Raw genomic sequence first — 25,041 nt, forward strand, 5'->3', positions numbered from 1 at the left:
TGTATGGCCTGCGCAAAGCTGAAAAGGAAGGTAAACAGCATTTAGTGCTATGCAAGTAAGGAACTAAAGCAAATTATGGGTCAGAACATATACAAATAAAAACCTAAGATATATAAGCCAAGCAACAAGCATTAAGAAAGATCTCAGTTGGTTAACTGTTTCAAAGGTCCACACCAGGGTTCTGATAAAGATCTTTACCACTTTGCCACACATAGGTCTATGGGCAGCCCCAGGCTAAGGTGCCAAATCGATCTCAGACCAACCAAAGGGTAAAACAAAATTACCTTCACAGGGAAACAGAAAACTCACTCTCTCAAAGACATCTGTGATAGGCCAAGTTTTCCTCGTCAATGCTGGTTTTTCCTTATCATCATACGAATTTTCCTTTAGATGACGGCTTGGCTTTGTCTGTTTATCCCACTATTCTCTTTCGACACTATTTGACTCCGCCGAGTCGCGTCTCGGTATTGTGAGGAACATTGCCTTTATAGGACTATTGCAAGACTGTCTACTTTCTACTTTAGTGCTCAGGCAAACATACAATTTTTGTTCCGCTAGATTTCTTAAATCGCCTTGAATGATAATATTAACTATAGGATGAGGGCAAAAGAATTTTTCACCTGAGGAATCAGTTGGATCACACTTGCAAAAGAATCTGATTTCACAAAACCTGTTGATTCTCATGATAGTTATTCAAATACATTCCACTGGTACTTTCGTACACAAAGACGTGAATTGTAACTTTGAAATCACAGGAGAGAGAGAGAGAGAGAGAGAGAGAATCTTTGGCCTAAGTTTAAAAAGTTATATACTTTAAACATAACTAAACTCTAGACTCCGTGTTGGCTTGTTTTTATAAATAAAAGCAGGCAACACATTTGTTTTGATGTCGCAATAATCCTTAATGCGGTGTTTGGCGAAAACAGGGGCCAAAGCTCCTTACGCTGAATCCCTAGACCGTGATCTAAAGTCTAGACAGTGGGTGAACCGAACATTCAGGACGCGGAGGCGAAAGAAGAGGATATTTCGAATCCTACCAAAAGAAGAAGAAAAATCCTTTTCAGGGAAACTTGGAAAAACCGAACTATTTTGCAATCGCTGTGATGACACACCTGACTCGCTTTGCATGACGTCGCATTCTCTCTGACGAAATAATGCTGTTTCATCAATAGTTACGTAGTAACATAGACAGAAATTTGCATAATACGTGTTTCGTATGATTAAATGCTTTCATGTATTGCATACATATGATTATACACATGAAAACAGAGTGGAAATTGATGTCACTGAAAGATACATTTGAATGAATACCATGGCACCAAGAGACTATCTCATGTAATTGTACGATATAGTTTTTTTTTAAAGATGTAAATGCATGTTAATGCTCTTTAACTATAAAAGGTAAAATTCTAAGGTTATAGACAGTATTCTGCATACCAACCATTACACCCCATTTTCCATACATCTATAAATCTTTGCATAAATAATTAGCCTACCTAACATGATCTTTGACATTTGAAGTGATTCGTATACATGGTTGTGATCAACAGGATCCAAGGCAAAAAAAGAAAGTCACGAAAGCTATACAATCTTTTATAATGACAACGGACGATAATTTAATATCCAGAGAAACTAAACTACACAGAAACAAAAGGAAAACATCAAGAAAACTCATAAACTGATGTAAACACTGCACGCAGACATCGCAGAGGTGCGTAAATTGAGCTAGGGTACGGTAGTCGTAGTAGCAGTAGTAGTAGTAGATGGAAATTGCTTTTGAAACGGCTCCCTTGCTCATTCTTATCTCCTGAAGACCGCGTAGTTGGGGATAAAGTAGAGTAGCAGCAGATGGGCTATGCCTCCGAAACGGCTTCACCTACACACACGGCTGTTGGACATAGTCTAGGCAGAACCCTCTGTTGTCATTTTCTGTTGGGACAGACGTTTCTTCTTTGTCATCGGTGTGGTATACCAGCACGAAGGGCTTGACCTGACCTGTTTGAGAGGTGAAATAATGATGGATGGTTTCTTAGGGATGGTGGTGACTTACTTTCTGATAGGGAAAAGGGGAATATATGAAATGTAAAATCTTAAAAAGAACTTTAAGTGATAGACCTTTTTTTTTTTTAAATATATAGTTCAGTTTAAAATATATTGTAGTATCTAAGAAAGGCTCTGTTTTATTAAAGGATGTCACTTGGTTCCAGGTTTTGCTTAATCACATGAATTCACAACCAATTTGGTTATCTTTTTAAAGCATTGACTTTCATCCTTCAGTTACTGTAGATAAGTATATACTACTGTAGAGGGTGTTTTCAACTGAGTGCATACATGCTGATCTGGGAAATTTGAGATGAAACTCTAATCATTCAAGTTATGAGTCATCAGCCACTATACAATTTATCTCCGTCCTTTGCATAGTCTGAACTGTCTCCTGAAGAAATACGCGCCATATGATAAAGAAGGATGTCCACTTTTCCACAGAAAGTGGGCCACGCAAATGTCATAACCTGCAGGAATGAAATTCAGGCAGTACACCTTCCCTAAGAGATAAAAGTCATCAGTTAACGGTCTGCAAAAATGAAGTAATTGATAAACCACAGAGATGACAGTCGTGGGATCCATTCTGTCAATGTGATTTGCTCACCAGAGTCACGTTGTCAGTCAGAGCAGCGATCCGTCAATGTTCTGGAGCGAGTCTGCAAAGTATGTCTCCTCTCCTAAAGATAATGATCTGGATATAATGATGGATAGTCAACGAAATATAGAATAAGGAAGTCGGGTATTGAAAATAATCTCATGGCTACATAGGATGGAAATTGAAAAAAAGTTACGAAAGTTTTCATAGAGTAGGCTTAGAGGAAGGGTGTAAGCCAGAGCAGATGGTGCATCAGTGCACAGAAAAATTACAAAATAAAAAATCTACTTCACTGTTGAAAGATTTGGTCAAGTTTGAAAGTTTATTTAATACCAGTTGATCCTGAATATTTTCAAACAAGTTGACTGGACCCTACCGGAAAAGATAGCAAGAACCAAACCAACAAAAGATACATTACATTTCAGTCAGGATTCTCCCTCGTGCGTGCAAACGATAATCGGAAAAAAGGCAAAAAGCTGTACCCTTTACAAAAGCAGTCGAAAGAGTTAGCAAGGGCAAAAGAACAGTACAGACAGATTTAACGTTTCCTCTTGATTAAAAACAGTGCGGTGGGATTATCATCGAGGCATGTGCACACCTTAGGAGCATTTGAAGTTCAGGAAGGCAACAAGAATGTTGGACTAGACGCATGGCTGTTGGACATAGTCCAAGCAGAATCCCCTGTTGCCATTTTCGGTTGGGACAGAGGCGTCCTCTTTGTCGTCTGTGTGATACACCAGTGTAAAGGGCTTTACCTGACCTGTTAAGGAAGGAGAATTTAATGAACGGTTCCTGCAAGACTGAGGCGGCTGATATTTTGATAGAGAGAGAAAAAGAATTAGGGACTGTATGAAATGGAGAATTTAGAAAATGTGGTGTAGGTTACTTCTGAATGATTCGTTTAGAAATCTGCCGAGAAGATATGATTCGGCTTTTTGAGAGACATTCACGAACTACATTTACAAAGACAGACTGCAGAATTAATTGGGAAGTAAGGGCTGATTATATGATACCAAGTTTATAAAAAGGATAAGTATAATTTACAGAAATACAAATATCAGGTTGTTAAAGAGCGAATAATCAGCATACTTAGCGGCCATAGGTAAAAATTTGGTACTGGCGTACAAAAGTAATGGACAAAAAATGAATTTAAGAAAATAAACAGTGCCAATCTGAAAAAAATGCGAAGACATCAGAATACCATCAAATAATGTACACTAAACAGCGAGGCAGCAGAGAGCAGGAAACTAGTCGTTAAGTAATATAACATATTCCTACAACTCTAAATACTGAGGTGAAAGCAGCAAGCATTCTTCACGCAATCAATCAAAAATATTTTCCTTCTCAGCTTGATTCCCGATCGGGGTCGCTGTTTTGAAATGATGAAAAGGTTAGTTTTCTGCCGCCTGCTGTCTGCTGACGTAAGACACTCCCGCACTTTCCGCTACAGGACCACCTCCTTTCACATACTACGGGCTGCTCTATGAGCAAGAGCTCGTGCTGGCGCAAGGCTAGCTTAATCTCCAACAGCAACAACTCCTTTCTTGAGCGCTCTCTGGTCCATCTTCCGCTAGACCAAGCGATCATAAACATTCACTCATTTGATATCTGCTTCTCTTTCCGTTGCACTCGTCTCTCGTCATCAATCAAGTATCCTATAATAATATTCTTTTTAAAGTTTTGTTTGTTAGATTGGCATCCATCCCACACAGGCTGGGCTGGACATGCAACGAGAATGGGAGAATGGGAGCCCATTATAAGCATCACGGCTCACTCACTCTAAAGACTTACTGTAAACGACGACATTGCCAGCCGTCGTGGATTCTATGACGTTGAAGCTGTCGCCGCAGAGGCGCTCCTGGCAGCTGGTGAAGGGCTTCTGGCTGTTGGCGGACACGCACGGGATCAGGAGCCAGTCGAAGGGGCAGCTGGTCGCGCCCACTCTGCTGCCCACCCTCGTCCCGCCCGTCGTTCTTCCGGTTACCGTGAACGACTGCGACTGCGTGTTCACTGGGGTGGGAGAGAAGGCGGTTGTACAACAACGACAACAACAGTGATGATAAAAATAATAATGATAATATATATATATATATATATATATATATATATATATATATATATATATATATATATATATATTTGTATAAATAAGCAGTTTAAGCTAGCTTCATCTAAAGTTTCTAAACCAACCAATCTGAACCTTAGACTGTCGGATACCAACAGACAGTCAGATACAGATAAAACAACCATCCACGTCATGAAAAAACTCGAATAAAAAAACTCGAAAAAACAGAATTTTGAATTAATTTTTATTTTCTTATTTTTACGGAGGCGACAAGACGCAGAACGAAACGTGACGACACCTCAAGATTTGGGAAGAAATGGCCTCCTCTCGTAATTATTCACTGGGAGTTTCTTTATTGTCCGAAAAAAGATTCCAGAGAAGAGAAGAGGGAACCAGCTGACACAGAAGTTTCCGGAATTCTCCCCCTTCCCCCCTACCCCCTCAGTAACTGCTGTCTCATCATCAGATCACTCGGGCGATGTAAAATAATTGAATTTTCCTACCGCCATTCCGGACGGGAGGAGGAACAGGACGCCAGCTATACTCTGCGGTTGCTTTACTCTGGGAATCGGGTAGGGTTGTGGCGGTGATGATAATGAGGGAGCGAGGGAGTGGGGGAAGGGGTTGTGGTGGGGAGAGCGGAGAGGCGAAAGGTAGGGGGAGGGGTGGGGCGGAGAGAAGAGCGCGAAGAGGGAGGTGAAGAGGAGGAGGAACCCGCCAACACGGTCTAGAGACCGTGCCCGCCACCAATCCTAGTCGGGACACCCTCGAGCCTTCCACATTCAATCAGCGTTCAGGCAATCGCTCGAGTGTAATTGATTGATTCGATACGTACAACTGCTGGAGATGCAATCGGCAAGGTCAGCTACTAAGCCGAATATTGTTTTATATTGGTGTTATTTCGTATCAAGAGAAACAGACACAATCTAGGGAAAATAGTTACATTCATGTGTTTCCAAAAATACTTGCAAAACTTGTAACAAATTATATATATTAATATATATATATATATATATATATATATATAACAAATATATATATATATATATATATATATATATATATATATATATATATATAGAATATATATATTTGTTACAAGTTTTGCAAGTATTTTTGGAAACACATGAATGTAACTATTTTCCTGAGATTGTTTCTGTTTCTCTTGATACGAAATAACACCAATATAAAACAATATTCGGCTTAGTAGCTGACCTTGCCGATTGCAACTCCAGTTGTACACTCGGCAAGGAAAGTCAAGATACAGTTTTTTTAAATCTTCGGACATATATTGTTCAATAATGCCACACCTGGCAACTCTTGAAAGGGGGCGGAGCTTCAAAATCATAGCGTTTGTTGCTTTCTAGATTTCCATCAACTTTCCACCATAAAGATACTGTTGAGGTCCTATAATCATTTACACTTGAATGTAGAAACAGCCTCTATATTATTCGTTAATATTGGTTTGGTAACGTCAGTTCAGGTTAGAATATCGATCATCCTTTTTTAAAACCTACTGTGAAACCTTATTTATTAGTAATGTTTGACACTAAACTGATGTAAAATTCATACGCAATTAAAGACGGATCTTAAACAATGAGAGAGAGGGTTTTAAAATTTGGGCAGTACTTGTGGAAATCGTGGGGAACAATACAATAAAGAATGAAATATTATGACGATAGAGAGAGAGCGCGCAAGCATAGACCTATCGATAGAGATACTTAATTCATTATATTTACTTTGAGAGATTAAGTGATAGTATTTTTTCAAATGTTTCAAAAGTGAGAGAGAGAGAGAGAGAGAGAGAGAGAGAGAGAGAGAGAGAGAGCTAGCATAGGCCTATCTTTTGGGAATACTTAATTCATTATATTTACTTTGAGAGATTGAGTGATAATATTTTTTCAAATGTGTTTTAAAAGTGGAGAGAGAGAGAGAGAGAGAGAGAGAGAGAGAGAGAGAGAGAGAGAGAGAGAGGAGCAAAATCTGTTCATGTGAAAGCTTAGGCCTATTTATAACTACTTAATTTCATTATATTTTCTTTTGGAGATTGAGTGGTAATATATATATATTTTTAAAGTATGTTTTAGAAGTGGAGAGAAGAGAGAGAGAGAGAGAGAGAGAGAGAGAGAGAGAGAGAGAGAGAATTATAGTACTGTGGCGGACTTGTGACGGGGAAAGGCAGAAGAAAATATAACGAATTAAGTATCTATCGATAGGCCTATGCTTGCGCGATATGATATGACTGCCAAGATCGTGCTGCACTATGCTAGATAAAATTTGAAGGATCATAATAATCAAGTTAATTCTCTGAGAAATTCATACCCTAATCTTGATTACATTTGACAGTTGCCGTAAGTAGCATTCAAAGATTGTAAAAAGACGGGGAAAATTTTAGACACAGGGTGCGGTCATTCTTGCTCTCTTGATATAGTCTTCATTTTGAAAATCGGGTTTCAACCACAAATCATTCACGAAAAAAGCTGTGTTAAGTAAAAATATTTATTACCACAAATAACTCAATATGTATTGCACAGGCAATTAAAGTTTTATATCGTGGGAGATCTTTCAGCCTTGCGGCAAAGAAATGTAGTCGTGTAGGGCTGTAGGCTACTACGAACTGCTTTGTAATGGGAGCATATAGCCAGAAAATCTTTGAGCTGACATGCTACTTTAACCTTGATTAAGATTTATGTTTAAAGACAGTAGCTTTGTAAAGAGCAACTAGCATTCGATCCATGTCAACGTCAAAGTAATCAAAGTGACTTGTGCTTTCCCGCTCGAAGTTATAGGGCTCCTCCTCACATCATAGAAAACACTCTTGCGGATGCAACTAGATTTGTGCAAACTACCTGAGCCGTCGCAACATTGACTGCCATTGACGTCAGCTAACTTTAATCGCTTTGGAATACAAACATAAGTTTGTAGAAACTAAAATAATTGCATTCACATCTTACGATGAAGCAATATATCCCCGTTCATGAAGCAAAATGAGTAAATATTGTTGTCGTGATACATAGTACTAAAATCAGATATTCACATTCTATCTACCAGATCTCTATGAACGAATCCCTTTGAGAAGTTCCAATTACTTCGGACATATCGTGTTTTTAAGTATCTGAACAGTTTTGTTTTGCAGTTTTAACTTATATGATATAATTTGCAGTATCTTTTCATATTCTAGAGTAAATTTAGCGATATTATGTCTTTTCAGTAAAAACAAATGGAAAATTGGATGAACGAAAGCTAATGAAAATGTATCTTCAGTTTTCTTGTCGAGTGTACATATCGAATCAGTCAATTACTCTCGAGCGATTTGGCAGATCTACACTGGAGAGCCTGAGCTGTTAGTAAGAATTATGTATATACCAAAATCAGCTGTTTAACCCCAGCAGTTTGTGTACATATTTTGCGGGATCTCAGTGTTTTTTTTTTCCAAGTGCCTGGATGAGGAAGGTAATTAACATCTTTATGGGATTCTCGAAGAAATTCCATTTCATATGTTTAATGACTTAAATCTGCCAAAAACGTTGGTCCACATTGTAAAATATTCTTTATTTCCAATCCCATGTTTTTATGAAGTGAGTAATTTTGTAATATATATGTATATGTATATATATATATATATATATATATATATATATATATATACATATACATATATATATATATATACCATATATACATATATATATATCCATATATACATATACATATATATATATATATATCCATATATATACTATATATATATATCCATATATATATATATATATATATATATATATATATATATACATATACATATATATATTACAAAATTACTCACTTCATAAAAACATGGGATTGGAAATAAAGAATATTTTACAATGTAGACCAACGTTTTTGGCAGATTTAAGTCATTAAACATATGAAATGGAATTTCTTCGAGAATCCCATAAAAATGGTAATTACCTTCCTCATCCAGGCACTTGGAAAAAAAAAAAAACACTGAGATCCCGCAAAATCTATACACAAACTGCTGGGGTTAAACAGCTGATTTTGGTATATTCATAATTCTTACTAACAGTTCAGGCTCTCCAGTGTAGATCTGCCAAACACAGTTTATCTCTTAATACCGGTGTAAAAATTAATGTCATCTATGAAGACTTTATTACATTCGTTCCCGGAGCAGAGAGGTGTCAGGGGGTGGGGTGGAGGCGGGGGCGTTTCGTATCTCGCCTGTTTCCTAAGTGGAATTTGGAAACCATTAATTTTTGGTTCCTGGTGCATTTTTTTAAAAGTCGGCCATTAAAAACAGCTGATAGGTTTAATAGAAGCGTTCCAAGATGATGCTGAAGATGAAATTATTTTATTTTCCAACATTTCATTTTATTTTGAGTTATCGAGGTAAAACTGTACACAATACTACAGATCTGATATATATATATATATATATATATATATATATTATATATATTTATATATATATGTATGTATGTATGGGTGTGTGTGTTACAACAACATCAAGTAATACGGTCTAATAAATACTCTTTTATATGTAGAGTTAAACGAATACAGTATTTAACGGTATTGTATACACAGAATATTTCATACCAACCATAAGAATATCAGATAACTAAAACACCAAGAAATTCTGATTATCAACAGAAATAAAGAGAGAGAGAAAAAAAACACCACCTACATCCACATAGTACTATGTAATAAGTCCTATAATATACAGGAAACACATACCAGCGTCAGCACAAGCAGCGTACTGGATCCCACAGAAGTTCTTCTCTGTCCTGATGCAGATGCTGTAGTCTTGGTTCGACAGTTGGAGACCAGAGGTCAAGTCGAAATTGTAGGATTTGATCTGGCCAGACACTCCTTGGAACCACTGCAGGCAGTTTGTGGGAGCTGCAACGAAAACAGATTCAGAAAAGAGCTCTGGTGTTGGTTGTCAAATGTCAAGGGAGTGAAGGTGGACGAACACACATATACACACCAAATCCAGTCAAGCTCGATGTGGGACGTAGCGTTATCATTAAAATCAAATATTCTTCCATTCAGTCAATACAACACGACGCTTGTTTGTGTACAGAGAATATATATGCTCAATTCGAAAAAAAAAATCCAATACTGCAATTTAAACAAGTAGGCAAAAATGTATGGTTACAAAACCGTGTGCTCAATGTGCTTGACAGTAAATTATTTTCAAAATAAACATTTCTGTTACAGCAGCATTCCTACTGTCATTTACCAAAGCTCGCCTGGTACAGTATGCAGCAAAACTCGTGTGACTTTTATTTTTGTACTGGACAAGCGTTGTTCTCAAGTTGCCACTTAGTATTAAATCTCGTATTTTATAAACGTGTATATATGAGGAAAAGTTGGTCACTTGTTATATAGAATCTTATAATTGAAATATATTGGAACCTGAAAACCAAAAATATTTTCACGCTACAATATTTCTGAACGAAAACTAAATACGTTACTGTAGCATGAAAACCTCAGATCACCGTGACTTCCATGAGTCGTGTGGAATCGTCAGTCTGGACACTGTGAAAGAGGACATCGCGATGGAGAGCAAGAGAAAAGTTGAGCAGAGCATAGTCTAATGATAAAAATGGGTGCATTTGGGATATGAATTCGAAGTTATTACTTTTAGCTTTTGTGGCTTTGTGTATAAAGCAAATGTTAGTCGAGATCATGATTTCGATACTTGCAATAAATTATGGCTTAGGCTTAGGTTATAGCTAGTGCTACATAAGTCTAGTCTCCCGAGGGGTTTCTTCAGTTTGAAGAAAAGTAAATAATAAATAACTGAATAAATAAGCGAGGTGAAGAGTAATCTTCGCTATTAGAAACACAACTAATTTATATTATTTTACTTTTACTTTAGGAATGGAAGACTATAATCAGGTCGGATATTATCAGCTACAACTGTCGAGTGCAGATTCTACAGAATGACAACTGCAACGTATTATAAACAATAATGGCTAGGCCAATGCTATTGGCTTTATAACATACTGGGCTATATTCCAGACAGCAACAAGTTGCATCAAATCTTTGTAACTTATGAAGGGTGTCTATAAGACCATAAAGCAGGATTTGTGAAATTCTTCCACAGTCTTGGTGTGGTATACTTCCGTCATTATTTTCTTCATAGGCCTATAGGCTTAATGAGAATGATATAACGAGAAGCGCGAAGTGCACTTGGCCTACGGGTAAGCAAGCTAAGCCATTGGCGGGCCACTATGCACCCGTCACCAGTTGGGTCTAATGAAATCTTAGGTAGATCTCAAGAAATGTAACTTAGTAAAGGCATTAATAAACCAAGCAGCAAATAATGAATATGATTGATAATAATAACGGTACTTAGTAAAGGCATTAATAAACCAAGTAGCAAACAATGAATATGATTGATAATAAAAACGGTATAGGTTAAGTAAATGGTATACCAATATAATTATTTTTAAAAAATACGTATAATTCTTTGAAATACATAGGTCCCTGTGAAAAATAATATACAAATTCCAGCAAAACAAATAGAGTAAACACAACCTCGTCTTTTAAAACACGTCATACATATATAGCTACACATACATACAGAGAGAGAGAGAGAGAGAGAGAGAGAGAGAGAGAGAGAGAGAGAGAGAGAGAGAGAGAGAGAGAGAGAGGGAGGGTTAATTAATATTTAGTATGTGAGCCTAGGTTGTCTATTACCGAATTAAGCCGTCTAGGAATACTGTCAACCAGTCTACTGCAAATATTTTCCCCACGCATTGACTCCCACACTGACAAGCAATGGCTTATGATGGCTTGTTTACTGTTCAGAACGGAGCCATCCCATTCCTTTGTCATAATGGCCCATAAATTTTCAATGGGATTGAGATCCGGAGATTTTGCAGGCCAGTCGATCCGAATAACTTCTGGATGCTGCTGTAACCACTTTCTTACTGGCATGCTATTATGAACAGAGGAGTTGTCCATTGCCAAGAATATGGGCAACGGTTCCGGAATCAGTAGCATCCTAACAGATGGAATCAGCACCTCGTCAAGAATGTCAACATACTGCCTGCCATTTAATCGCTCATGGATTGGCACTAAAGCACCTGGTCCGCAAGACGCCATCCAACCCCAAAGGCCAGCGGTTATCCTCCCACTTCGTCGATTTGGTTCTACATATTTATCCTCAAATCTGAAAAAAATAGAGAGAAGGATTTAGAGAAAATATAAATTTACAGATATTCGGAGAGAAACAATGACAGTGGGCTTACTTTTAAATATAAAAGAAACTGTTTTAACTGCAGTTCTTCCTCTCATCAATAGATCTTATGGATTAGAAAAAAAGAACTGACGCTTTTATTAAGCCATACTTTCAGTAATATTGCTATAACACCGAACTTTTAACTTTTAAGACTTGAAGTGCATTGTTAAGAAAACACTATAAGGTTATTCTATAAAACTATGTATATATATATATATATATATATATATATATATATATATATATATATATATATATATATATATATATACAGTTCTCTAATATGCATTTAACCAAAACTTATTTGAATATTAGAAACAGCTACGTCAGTTGTATTTTCTGCCAGACTTAGTTTTACAGTGAAATAATTAAAAGAAATCTTTGGTTGTAGGCCTAATAGTATATATTATGAATTCGGAAAAGAGGCATAAGGAAAGTTGTCATAGCATAGTAACCTTAAACGACTTTTAAGTCAGTGCAATGTGTATTCAAACATTCACGAGACTCGAAGGAAAGCTAGCACGAACTTCCTCTGCGACTGGTTTCCCGCCAAGCAACACTTCGAAGCGCAGGCGGTCGAAGCGGAGGCGGGATTTTATAGATATTTAAACTGCTTCCTCAGTAATGTCAATTCCCAACTCCCACCCTAGGTCAGATTAATTTATATCTTCTCTTGCATTATTTCTCCCTGATTACATCGTAACTTCCATTAAAGATATTTGTCAGCAGGTTTAAAAACCCAGTGTAAGAGGAATTATATTCATTAAAGCTTTAGCATATATACAGACTAGGCCTATAATACAAAGTATATCACACCTAGGCTACCACGTAAAAATATAAGGCAAAATAAGTAAATGTTCATTACCTGGTTTTTCCTGGACGCCAGCAGTGCAGTCTTCCCTGTTGGTCGTTGCAAAAAGTCTTCTCGTCACAAAATATAAGTTTCCCAAAACTGCTCGCTCTTGGACAGATATTCGAGCGCAAACCCGAGACGATGGTCCATATGCGTCTGTGTAAGTAGAGGCTTGAGCGCAGGTTTCCTACATAGAAGACCAGCTTCTCGAAACCGACGTCTTACAGTGTCAACTGATGTTTGTATATTTGTTTCTCGTTTCACTGAAAATGATGACGAAAACGGGTGTTTGGTTATAAAGTTAATTAACACTTCGTCTTCTTCTGCGGTTGTGCAGCGGGGTCTCCCAGATCTAGGGTGGCTTTTCAATCCTTCTCCGTCGTTGTATCGTTTTAGCCATCTATACACAGTTCGTCTGTGATATAAGACGATTAGCTATGTCTTTTTTTTGAAAATCTGGCGAGATGCAGCTCAACTATAGCTCTCCTTGTTGGGGGTGACGTTTCCGGTCGCTGTCGGGTTGCTCCAACCATGTTTGGCAAATGACCACAGTTGACGTCATGTTAGGCCACGCCCACAACTACATCTCCGTTACGTTCATTACATTACAAATAAATTACTATGATGGCTAACATGTAAAATTCGTTTAATATTTACGTCTTTTCATATTTACCATGATTAAAAACTAAGGTGTTAATGTTTTTGTCTAATGACTAGCTATATTTTGATAAAAAATATATAACATTATACTATAAAACCATGCTAAATGAACTGTATCTTTTTATGAGCGAAGTTCCAAAATGTTTCGCCGTTGCAATTCAGTGTCATTAGGAAATGTGAAGAAGGTAAGAGTGCCAGTTAGTCACTTTTGAACGAAAATCACTGATCGGGTCACTCGAGTTTTGCTGCATACTGTACAACACTGATTACAGATACAACAGCATGGTTGTAATTGCAGAGAACTATTACAATATATAATGAGGAGATAAAACAACATACAGAATCTTACGATAAAGATCTCATCAACACACGAGTGTGACGATTGAGGTTATGAGAGAGAGAGAGAGAGAGAGAGAGAGAGAGAGAGAGAGAGAGAGAGAGAGAGAGAGAGAAGCGGATATGCCGCTGATGACGCTAAGAATTCAAACGGCTGATTATATTTATCTACCCAATTACCCAGCAGACCAATCAAATATTCAGCTTGGAAGCCTATAGGAGTCGTTGAGCTGCTGCATATGGTATGAGCTATTGAATTGCAGATTCGGAAGGGAAGAGAGAGACGCACACAAACGCCCGAGAGCTACTGTGGGCGGGATTATACATGAAAATGAAATTTCTCCTCGACAGACTAGTGAGAATTCTGAAGTACTCGTCGTCGAGGCTGACAGAATAGTGACCACTGGTGGTGGTTTGTTTTGCAAACTGTTATTTTACTTTGCCAAACTGCTATTTCCCTTTGCAGAGCTTCCCGCTTAATTAAATTTAAAGTAGATGTGGTATTGTATGATTATTTATGGATAGGAAGTCTCACAAAAGGCGGTTACAGCCTAGATGTCGCGACAACTCACGGAAATTTTGTCAATGAGACTAATTCTTAAACCTGGCGGATGAGAAGTAAACAAGATGGACACCGCTTTGAATTATTCCATATCATCCAAATGATCGACAGCATCAAGGGGGCGGGCGGGTGGTGGTGGGGGGGGCGAAATTCAATACAGTCGAATGATTGAATCTCCTTTCAAAGAGGGGCTGTAGCCTAGACCTAGCGACCATTTCATCTAGTAAGGAATTGTTCCCTTCACCTTAAAGGATATTTGCATCACCTTCGGAGTATATTTCTCTATAGATAATCTTATCTAGTGGGTATTTAAGAGTTATTTTTCATGTTAACTGTGGGGAATTTCAACGTGAAATTCAAAGTAGCCTGCAGGCAGATCTTTAGATTATTTTTTAATGTGAATTGTGGTTAATCTTATATGATTTTTCAAGCAAGCTGTGGGAAAATTTAAAATATCTCATGCAAACTGTGGGAAATTCAGAATTATATTGTAGGCAACCTTTGACAGATATTAAATGGTATTTCACGTAATCTGTGAGGCGATTTCTAAAAAAAATGCTACACGGATCGAAAGTATTTTGCAACCGTTTCATGCAACCTGCGAGAATATTGGTAAACGAAACATTACATCTCGACTTAGAGCATGTTTCTCAGCGATATTTCACGCAATCTACTGGATAAGCACACATGTACATGAAACTCCAAAGCTGTAATATGTCATACAACTTGTAAGTATATTCTGGGGGCCATTTCTGTATATAAAAAAATGACATTCGTATATGGAATACATTTTCAAATGACACATCGTTTGAAATTTAGTCAAGTTTCTAAATATTACATAACTTGGAATTAAGATTTCACGTAACATACATGGCATACTATTAAACAAATTTCTCTCGAATTTCGAGTCAATTTTTGCGTATGATTTGCGTTTTTGCTCAAGTGATATTTTTGAAATCGAGGAATCCATAAGAATTTCAGAAACTACATTTAGATGTTGTCGCAAAAGGCTGCATGATTTTTTTTTTTTTATCGGACTAACTTTGATCAAGTAAGAGGCACAGGGACAAATGCTATATTTTTATGTTTTCACAGTTTCAGCAAAACCAATATATTTCCCACTTTATTTATAATATAAACTTCCTAATTACAGAATACAATTACGAAAGTCTCACTAAAGCGATTAGTACCACTTATGGAGAGTGGCGTAGGCCTATATCTGCAATACTACACGCCCCAACCACAGTATTACACCTAAACAAAAAGACTTTTACCTGTGTAATCCGAGTTGCACGGAATCTGCGTCACTTTGATCTTCCAACTCCTGTCGAAGGATGGCCCCATGGTGACGACTGTGAGAACCAGGGGCAAGGTGTTCCCAATGTCCACGTACACTGAAAAAAAAAGTGAGAAAAAAAAGACAAATGTAGTGAAGAATCCCCTTTCGTCATTTCATAGAAAACGAAACACTGTAAGATTTGATCGTCGTAACCGACTACGTTACATCTTTAATCATTTATAATTTATAACCTTGGGAAGCTACCGTTCTCACGTACGCGTTTTCGAGTGGATACACGTACGTACGTACCGGTCGAGGACAACTTGCGTAATTACCGTCAGCGATTAAGTAGCCTGATTGCGAAAACTTAACCTAACGTAAAGTATGAGGGCAAGTTATTCTTACCCAGATTTGGGAGACGTGATTTCTTTGGATTATGCAAAGCGGCTAATTGGAGATGTTTATCTTGAATTACTAATTCGAGGAGCGATTCCTGATGGTTTGAGAGGAGGGAGGGGGTTGCGGGGAAGGGGGGATGGGGATTGTGTGTTTGGGAAGGAGTGGGTCTTGGCTTGGCTGTTACCGGCAGTAAGAGACTGAACGTATGAGATTAGTCCGCACAGTTATTAAAAGACTTTAAAGAATGATTTGGGTTATATTCATTATCGAAGAATAAATATAATTCTTTTCGAAGAATGCTGAAGGTCAAGTCTATGAGTAATTACGAGAGGAACTCTGTTGCGACTAAAATATTTTAAAATGTTTTCCCTCCTTTTTGGTGTAGAATATCGAGTTGATTTTCAAGAAATGTTTGATGAGGAACACTCCCTTCTCTGCAAGATTTGGTTGGGTGGCCCGAGCCACAACCAAAAACCCGCTAAATTCCTGTCTTTAGTGTAAAACTTTCCGAGGGGAAAGTCGTTCGTAGTGGGTTAAATTTGACATGAAAAGGAGGAGGTTGGGGGGGGGGGGGAGAGACAATGACCACGATTTCTTTCGAGCCGAACAGGCGTTGTTACCACATTAGTAATTAGTTATTTTTTTACGCTGAAGGGTCATAATGTTCCGTATCTAATAATGGTCTAAATTTGTTCAAATACTAAATTACGAGGAAAGTCCATAAATGAGTAACGGAGTGAAAGATTTTACTGAGAGAGAGAGAGAGAGAGAGAGAGAGAGAGAGAGAGAGAGAGAGAGAGAGAGAGAGCTACAGTATTCCGAGCTCAGAAGATGCCCGCTAATGTCCCCAAAGAAGCATGACTTAGAAAAATACATTACGGGCCAAGGCTTTCAGAAGATGACAAGAGAGAGAGAGAGAGAGAAGAAGAGAGAGAGAGAGAGAGAGAGAGAGCGAGAGAAGGCACTCTGATCTTTCTTTTTTTTTTTGGGGGGGGGTGTGGCGGAGGGAGGGGGAATTAGACCAAAAACAAAGAGATCGTAATGTACAGAACTTCGAGACAAGTTTTTCCTTCTTCTTCTTTTTTTTTCTTCTTCTTTGCCCTTTGCAACTTTTTTCTTTTTTTAAGTTTATGAAGGATGCTCGCTTTTCGTTTTTAAACCACAAATTACTTTTTTTTTTTTAAGCATGTGCAATGGTATATCATCATTCTAGACTCCATACGATTTGGCAAATGACTTCAGAATAACTTTTAAACTATATATATATATATTTATATATATATATAATATATATATATATATATATATATATATTAGGATCGTATTTTCGAAGAAATGCCTCCAACCAACTAGCCAACCCAATGGCGAATATGTACCAAGATTATGAAACTAAATCAAATAAAAAAAAAAAACGCTCACTGTGATTCCCGGTGTTTGTTCCACAGATGACGGGAACGGGAGTCCCGCCAGAGACGTAGAACCTATCATTCAAGCACTGGTGGTCCTTCGATTCCGGAGGGGAGAGAATGAAGTTGTCGAAATCCAGCCTGTTGTGGAGAGAAGAAGAAGAGCGGGGGTAGGAGGGAAGGTTCCAGTATTATTTTCCGATGTTAGGTTCTCTCATAAATTAGCGCTTATTTGTAAAATATTACGAGGTCTTATCTAATTGGTAATTTAGTTAATGAAGGGAAGATATTATACAGATCATTATGTATTGATACAGTATTCATACAGTTACTAAGATTGTGAACAGGCGAGAGCGCTTGGCAAACACTTTTCTGAAGACTGAAATAAGCAACGCTTGAGTACAAGTCAGCGTTGTGCCTATCGCATCAGTCACGCGTATTAAAAAAAATAATAATAATATTTAGCGTCTGTCACGCTAGGCATTGTATTTTGATATTTATTAGTTCGTAAAAAAATTATTTATAAAATAACATTCAAACGTTGGGATAAACACCGAATATTTATCAGTTCGTAAAAAAATTTCATTACAAAATTACATCAAACGTTGAGATAAGACCCTGTTCATCTTTAAGCGGCCCACACACGCTCAAATTTTTGGTCCAATATTTTGATGTCAAATTATTTGACATGAATTTGATCGTGTGTGGTGTAATTTGATGGCCTAAAAGGTTTGATGTCAAATTTTTTACTGATCTGATTTCAGTAGATATTTTTTGAGCCAACGTCAAATAATTTGTGCGTGTGTGGTACCTAGCAATAATTTGCGCAAATTAGTTAGTGATTAGACATAATCTGAAGAGGACGTGCGCGGCTCATCGTCATCATGGCTCCAACAAAACATGAAAAGAAATTTCTTCTTGAGCTTAATGATGTTTATAGAAGTTTACCACAACTTTGGAACATTAAAAGTGACTGTTATAGTGACAGAAATAAAAAAGAGATGGCATATGAGACTCTTCTACAGAAATTCTCTCTCTCTCTCTCTGTAAATCTTATTCATTCCATCTTGATGCTTAAGACAATATCTTTTTATGTCTTATTCACTTCCTCGTGCTGAAGTCCTGCATTTATATATATATATATATATATATATATCTATATATATATTATATATATATATATATATATATATATATATAATATAGATATATTAATATAATATACATATATGTTATACCTATATCATTTAATAAAGGAGCATGACCAAATCGTTCACGACACAAATACCATTGCTGGGCCCACTTTCGTCCCTTTCGTTTGTGTGTGCGCTTCAACGCTAAGCCAAGAGCCAACGCTGTATATGCATCCATGATGACACTCGGGAGCAAAATGAAAATTTGATGAGAAGTTTGAGCGTGTAGGGCGAACGTCAAACCGTCAAATAATTTGACATAAAAAAAATTTGACCAAAAATTTGAGCGTGTGTGGGCCGCTTTACAGATGAAACGTAAACAAGTGATGATAAAATTCAAGGTAACAGATTAAACAGCAGAAACACAAGTCACGTAAATGGAAATATGATAAAGCAAAGAGACACGACAGACGGACATCCAAGTCATGATGTACAAGAGAATATGATCGAACAAAGACATGACAGACTGAAAGACAGGTAGGTACCTTAGCTGACAGACGCTCGAATTCATCTTGTTAACCCGAAGCTGGCAAGAACTGGCGCCGTTGAAGACTTTAGGGTAACCGTCGTTGACGAAGTAGGTGCAGTTCTGAGACGCCTGGCCCCCGCAGGTCGTTTGGACTGTTGTTGGTGAGAGAGAGAGAGAGATGCAGGTTTTTTGCGTCTAGTGTGTGTGTGTGTGTCAGAAATAGTGTTCTAGACTAAAACTCCCCTTTCCAGTTCATTTTCTATGCTATTGTAGTATATTTAAAAGTAGATGGATGCCAAAAGTGGATTTTATTTTGTTTTGTTATATTGTATTTTTTAATTAGTGAGAGAGAGAGAGAGAGAGAGATATGCAGTTATTTTTGCGTCTAGTGGGTGCGTGAGAAATAGTATTCTAGACTAAAACACCCCTTTCCAGTTGATTTTCTATGCTATCGTTGTATATCTAAAGGTAGATGGATTGTATTTTGTTTTGTTATATTGTATTTATTAATTAGTGAGCGAGAGAGAGATGCAGATTTTTTTTTTTTTTTTTTTTTTTTTGGGTTTTTTTTTTTTTTTTTTTTGCGCCTAGTGCGTGCGTGAGAAATACTATTATAGACTAAAACTCCCCTTTCCGGTTCATTCTCTATGCTATTGTTGTATATCTAAAGGTAGATGGTAGCCACCAGTGGATTTTTTTGCTTTGTTATAATGTATTTATTAGTTACAAGATTTCCACAAACTACCCTCGCGATAAGAGGATGAGAAACTTATCATTTTGTGAAAATAACTTTTAGAATTATGGCAACCTCTTTGATAAGCAAACAGTGTATAAACTAACAGTGTAAAAGCCATGTCCATCTCTCTAATAAGTAAAGAACTTAAAAGTTATGCCAACCTCTTTGATAAGTAAACAGTTTAAAATGCTAAACAAACCTCGTTAATATGCCGACGATTTAAAATGTTATGCAAAACCTCTTTGATCAATAAACGATTTGAAAAAGTCAGCAATTTGAGTTATTAACTCCTTTCATAAATAAACAATTTAAAAAGTTCTGCCACCCTCTATGATAAGTAAACAACTTTAAAATGTTATGCTAAAGTAAACAATGAACAATTTTATGCCAATCTTTCTGATAAGTGAGGAATTATTCCAACACCTTCCACAAGTAACAAAGTTAATGATGGTGATTTCCTAGCTCTTGCAACCGAAGTGTAAAGTAATATACTTACAAACGCAACAGGTCCCAAGGCCCTGTGCACAAGTTCCCGAGGCTGCCCCTCCAAGGTTCTTGCACTGGTTGGCGCTGTAGCAAGTGCCATTGCTCCCCCCGGAGGCGCTGCAAGGCGTGTTGGCGATGGTTATCAGCGAAAACAGAGGGAAGACTGGGGATATAGATATTTGAAAGACTACTAGGAGTCATCGTGGAAGTAGGCAGGGTTTCTCGTTTAAATTTGCAAAGTTCTTACTTCAAGATAGTATATTCATCGTTAAGAGTTTTTATTATATAATATTATTATATATATATATATATATATATATATATATATATATATATATATTAGCTGTCTTCTACTGGCTGTGAAAAAATGTAGATGAATCAAATATTTTTTTCTAGTTTTAACTTTTATTTGGTGTCATATTTTTATCGCTTTTTTAAAAATTAAACTCTGAAAAAAAGAGTCAGATTTGCCAATTTATATATATATATATATATATATTATATATATCTATATATACTACATATATATATATATAATTATAAGATATATATAGCATATATATATATATAGATATATATATATATATATATATATATATACGACTTGCAAATAAACTGAAATGATTCTAATAGCAGTTTGAAAAACATATACTAATAATATTAATTTAATCTAACTAAAGAACTCGTAGCATATACGAATGGAATGGAGTGTACAATTTAGACCAAAACGCCAAGCACTTAGACCTATGAGGTCATTCAATTTAGAGTAGAAAGGTTGAAAGGCAAACAGGAAATCATCGCAGTTGCACTATGAATCAATGATAGGAGAGGATGGAAAGAACGATGGAAAAAAGGCAAATAGGAACGGAGGTACAGTAAAAGGAATGCAAGGCATTGTTGCAGATAGGGGCCGAAGGTAGGCTGCAAGGAATCTTAAGTAACGACTACACACGGTATACACAGTGCACTGACGGCACTAACACACACACACACACACACACACACACACACATATATATATATATATATATATATATATATATATATATATAATATATACATATATATATAGATGATATTCATTTAAAACTAACCAAAGGATTCGTAGGATACACCAACAAGCGAAATAATTAGGGAACCTGACAGACATCCCTCTTTGAAGACAATATGTAGATCCCAGGACTTCATTAGTGAGCTGTACACAACACAAAATGAAGAAACATTACCTTCCAAGGCCATTAATCTTGCCCTTTCTGTCAACAATACCATTGTTTTATTATTATTATTATTATTATTATTATTATTATTATTATTAATATTATTATTAATTATTATTATTATTCTATTATTAATTATTATTACTTATTATTATTATTATTAATATTATTATTATTCAGGAACAATCCACCACAGGGTATCGACTTGAAATTCAAACTTCCAAAAAATATTATGGCGTTCATCTGAATTAGGTAGCAGAAGGTAATGGGAAATACAGAGAGAAGAGGCCCAATTATTAGAAAAAATAAGCTGAGGAATGAATAAGCAAATAGATAAAAATGTAAGGAAATAATTAAAGTAACAACGAGATTCGTTTCTGGGTAGTAATGCGTTTCGTCTTCGCTTATACATCATCGGGGAGACCACCGCTGATTACAACGCAGAATATACAGAAGAATATACTCGAGAGAAATAAGTAGGGAGCTATAGAAAATAACCACCTATAAATCACTTCAATGCCAAGTAATAACCGTCATTAAACCATAGGGGATACCGGGCAAATCACATAAATCACGTCTTTATTGACTGTTCTCGTAGCCACGAAATCTCTCAGCTAGTTTGATTTATGGTGAGAAGATAACGAGAGACTCTCTCTCTCTCTCTCTCTCTCTCTCTCTCTCTCTCTCTCACACACACACACATATATATAGATAGACGGATATGTGTGCGTATACCAGTTCACTCACAATTCATCAGTGTCCTGTTGCAGGTTTTAAACGGAAACAAAAAACAAGAAGGATCCTTTAAGACCGAGTCCCTGAGTGTGGAAAGGTCAAATAAGGTCACATTAAAAAAAAATGGTAACAGAAAAAAAGCCCACGGAAACAAGGGGGCCAAAACAGCGCAAGAAACAAATTGAGTCGACGCATCCTCTGACAAGCACCACAGTAAACCAGGACCCACAAGCCAGGCAATAAAGTCAGTCGCATTAATGCAGCTGAAAATCCCCAACGTGACGAGAAAAGGGCTCACTGTCAGCACTGTTTAAGTTGTTATGGCTTTGCAGCACAGCTCGTCAACTGGTCCTCAAATAATGGAGACGACAGAATGGAATAATGAGAGGAAAAGGAAGAGTAAGCGGTGGTAATTATGAGGGTTTTTTTAGTACTATGACTCGCCCCAAACGTATAAGACCAGTTTAATGAATATCAGAGAGAGAGAGAGAGAGAGAGAGTTATTTGCTATTTCCAGTTCTGGTGAAGGATTATGTCCAGGGTACCTAACGTCCCCAGGTTGCAATAGAAAGGTAAGTTGTATTAACTTGGAATTAACAGTCATAGGCGACCAGTCTCCTGAGGCTAAAGTCAAGAATGAAAGTTGCATGACCTGGGCTAACAAATTCAGGTCCCAGGCTAATTGTATAAACAGATAAGAATTTTAGGACTAGGCAAGCTGCCTTTTGAGGCTACAGTCTAAAACGTAATGCATGACCTACGATTAGAATGATAGGCCTAGGGTAATAGATCTACTGAGGTTACAGTAAGCTGTATGACCTGGGATAATTATCTTAGGTCTAAGGAACCAGCATCCCAAGGCTACTACAGTAAAGTATGTAAGCTGTATGACCTGGGATAACAAATTCAGGTCATAGGCAACCAGTCTTTGAGGAATATAAGTTGTATGAACAGATAACAATTTTAGGCCTGGGCATAACGTTTCCTCAGGCTACAGTCAAGAACTTAAGTTGTATGAACCTAGGATAAGAATTATAGGCCTAGGCAATAGGTCTCATGAGGCTACAGTCGAGAATATTATAGGCTGTAGTATGACCTGGAATAAGAATTTTAGGCCTAGCAACCAGCATACTTACATCTCGAGTTCCGGTTTTCGGTGCCGTTGGCGAAATCTGTCGACAGGGAAGTGTTGCCATAGGAAGGTATTACATTCGGCGGCGACGTCACCAAGGAAGGCTGGGAGATAATCGGGGAGAGCCTGTGGTGGTGGTCTGCAGGCCCGTGGCCCTTCTTGGACCATCTTTCGAGGTAATAGTCGGCGTCCCGAGCTGACCCGAGGTCGACGAAGGTCGATAATAAGAGGATTAACAACAGCAGTGTGATTAACCGGTTAAATCTCGTCAGTTTATCCATTTTCAGAGTCTATATCCTTCAAGGGAGATTGTTCAGATTGCACAAGTACGAAGAGCGTTTATTTCAGAGCTTCGAAATGCCATTTATTAAGCTTTCGATGACAGAATTGTTGGAAAACAATAGATCTGACAAAAACGATCGAAAACGTCCCATTTACGATCAATTAAAAACGTACCATTTTCGATCAATTAAAACAGTTTGTAAACTTAAAACATACAATCACCGCTTTGCTTATAAGACTCGTCAGTGTCTTCTTGCAAATTCTTTGAGCAGAAACCAGACCAAAGACTAACAAAAAGACTTTTTTTTTACTTTCAATGGCCCTGTCAAAGTCCTGACAATGGCTCTACGGCGCTACAACCAACTATGGGAGACGCGTGCGCAGTCTGGTGTATATATAACCTATAGGTTGTAATGCGCGCGCGTGTTGGGTAATCATTGCACGTCAGTGAAAGTCGCCATGAAAGATGTTCTTGAACCCCGCAAGAGAAAACGAAATCAAGGGCGGACCCATAGAGAGAGAGAGAGAGAGAGAGGAGCAAAAAAGGAAAGTCGGGGTGATTTAAATCGCCCTGTTACGTTACAGAGTTGGTTTAGTTCGGGCAGTTAAACATGTTACGCCACGGATCACACTTATAGTAGCGACAGTAGGGGAAGGGGGTTAGGAGCGCTTCTATAGTTAATCATCTCCGCTTTGGTGCACACAGGTTCGCCTCGGAAATTGCACCGTATAAAACCGCGTGTAAAGCGAACGCATTAACTGTACGTACCGAGGCGATTTACCGAGTGTGTCCGCATAGAGGAATAGCTCGGTTTGTTTTTTTTTTATTGTCTGGTCGACTCGTAAATCTCCATTCCCCGGAAGGTTCGACTGACAGGTCTAACTTAAAATATGGGATTTTACAACTGTTATTCACAGACTTTAGGCTCATAATTCCGATAACGAGAGAGAGAGAGAGAGAGAGAGAGAGAGACGAGAGAGAGAGAGAGGAGAGAGAGAGAGAGAGAGAGAGAGAGAGAGATGTAATCGATCATGATACCTGATTAATCCCCTAATTAGGTGACGGACAGTGTAGTCCTATAACCAGGTGGCTTTTTCATTTTTGGCTTTTTTCGGCAATCACGAGGAATAAGGACTGGAATAATACTCTCTCTCTCTCTCTCTCTCTCTCTCTCTCTCTCTCTCTCTCTCTATATATATATATATATATATATATATATATATATATATATATATATTGAGAGAGAGAGAGAGAGAGAGAGAGAGAGAGAGAGAGGCCATTTTCTCCGAAAGGAGGTGGTACTAGAGAAAAAAAAAACTAACGGTCACATTCGTACTACAACC

The 25,041-nt window shown here is 37.4% G+C and overlaps 1 protein-coding gene and 1 long non-coding RNA gene across 4 annotated transcripts; both read right to left on the reverse strand.

Annotated features, from left to right (window-relative positions):
- Nucleotides 1-807: 807 nt before the first annotated feature.
- LOC135225587 (uncharacterized) lies at nucleotides 808-24,043 on the reverse strand. 3 transcript variants are annotated; one of them, XM_064264865.1, is made up of 9 exons: nucleotides 23,420-24,043; nucleotides 20,342-20,518; nucleotides 19,126-19,261; nucleotides 17,461-17,588; nucleotides 15,638-15,757; nucleotides 9,435-9,599; nucleotides 4,430-4,648; nucleotides 3,237-3,398; nucleotides 808-1,995 (listed from the first exon to the last, which is right to left on the reverse strand). In XM_064264865.1, the coding sequence occupies exons 1-8, from the start codon at nucleotides 23,694-23,696 to the stop codon at nucleotides 3,280-3,282; spliced, it is 1,341 nt and encodes a 446-aa protein (XP_064120935.1). In that variant the 5' UTR covers nucleotides 23,697-24,043; the 3' UTR covers nucleotides 808-1,995; nucleotides 3,237-3,279. The 3 variants fall into 3 exon arrangements, with proteins under 3 accessions (XP_064120935.1, XP_064120936.1, XP_064120934.1); XM_064264866.1 differs by lacking the exon at nucleotides 3,237-3,398 and having other exon boundaries at nucleotides 819-1,995; nucleotides 20,342-20,494; XM_064264864.1 differs by lacking the exon at nucleotides 3,237-3,398 and having other exon boundaries at nucleotides 819-1,995.
- LOC135225585 (uncharacterized) lies at nucleotides 11,149-13,207 on the reverse strand. The gene is made up of 2 exons (XR_010317033.1): nucleotides 12,818-13,207; nucleotides 11,149-11,883 (listed from the first exon to the last, which is right to left on the reverse strand). It is a non-coding gene; the product is annotated as an uncharacterized LOC135225585 (long non-coding RNA).
- Nucleotides 24,044-25,041: the final 998 nt, after the last annotated feature.

Source organism: Macrobrachium nipponense, chromosome 13 (genome assembly GCF_015104395.2).
Source record: "Macrobrachium nipponense isolate FS-2020 chromosome 13, ASM1510439v2, whole genome shotgun sequence".
Taxonomy (NCBI): Eukaryota; Metazoa; Arthropoda; class Malacostraca; order Decapoda; family Palaemonidae; genus Macrobrachium; species Macrobrachium nipponense.

Excerpts from the sequence above, each read along its gene's own strand:
- LOC135225587 (XM_064264865.1), bottom strand. The coding sequence starts at position 23,696 with ATGGATAAACTGACGAGATTTAACCGGTTAATCACACTGCTGTTGTTA. Across the intron at positions 19,262-20,341 it reads CCTTGGGACCTGTTGCGTTT|TCCAAACGACCTGCGGGGGC; the intron begins GTAAGTATATTA and ends CACCAACAACAG. Across the intron at positions 15,758-17,460 it reads AACAAACACCGGGAATCACA|TGTACGTGGACATTGGGAAC; the intron begins GTGAGCGTTTTT and ends TTTTTTTTTCAG.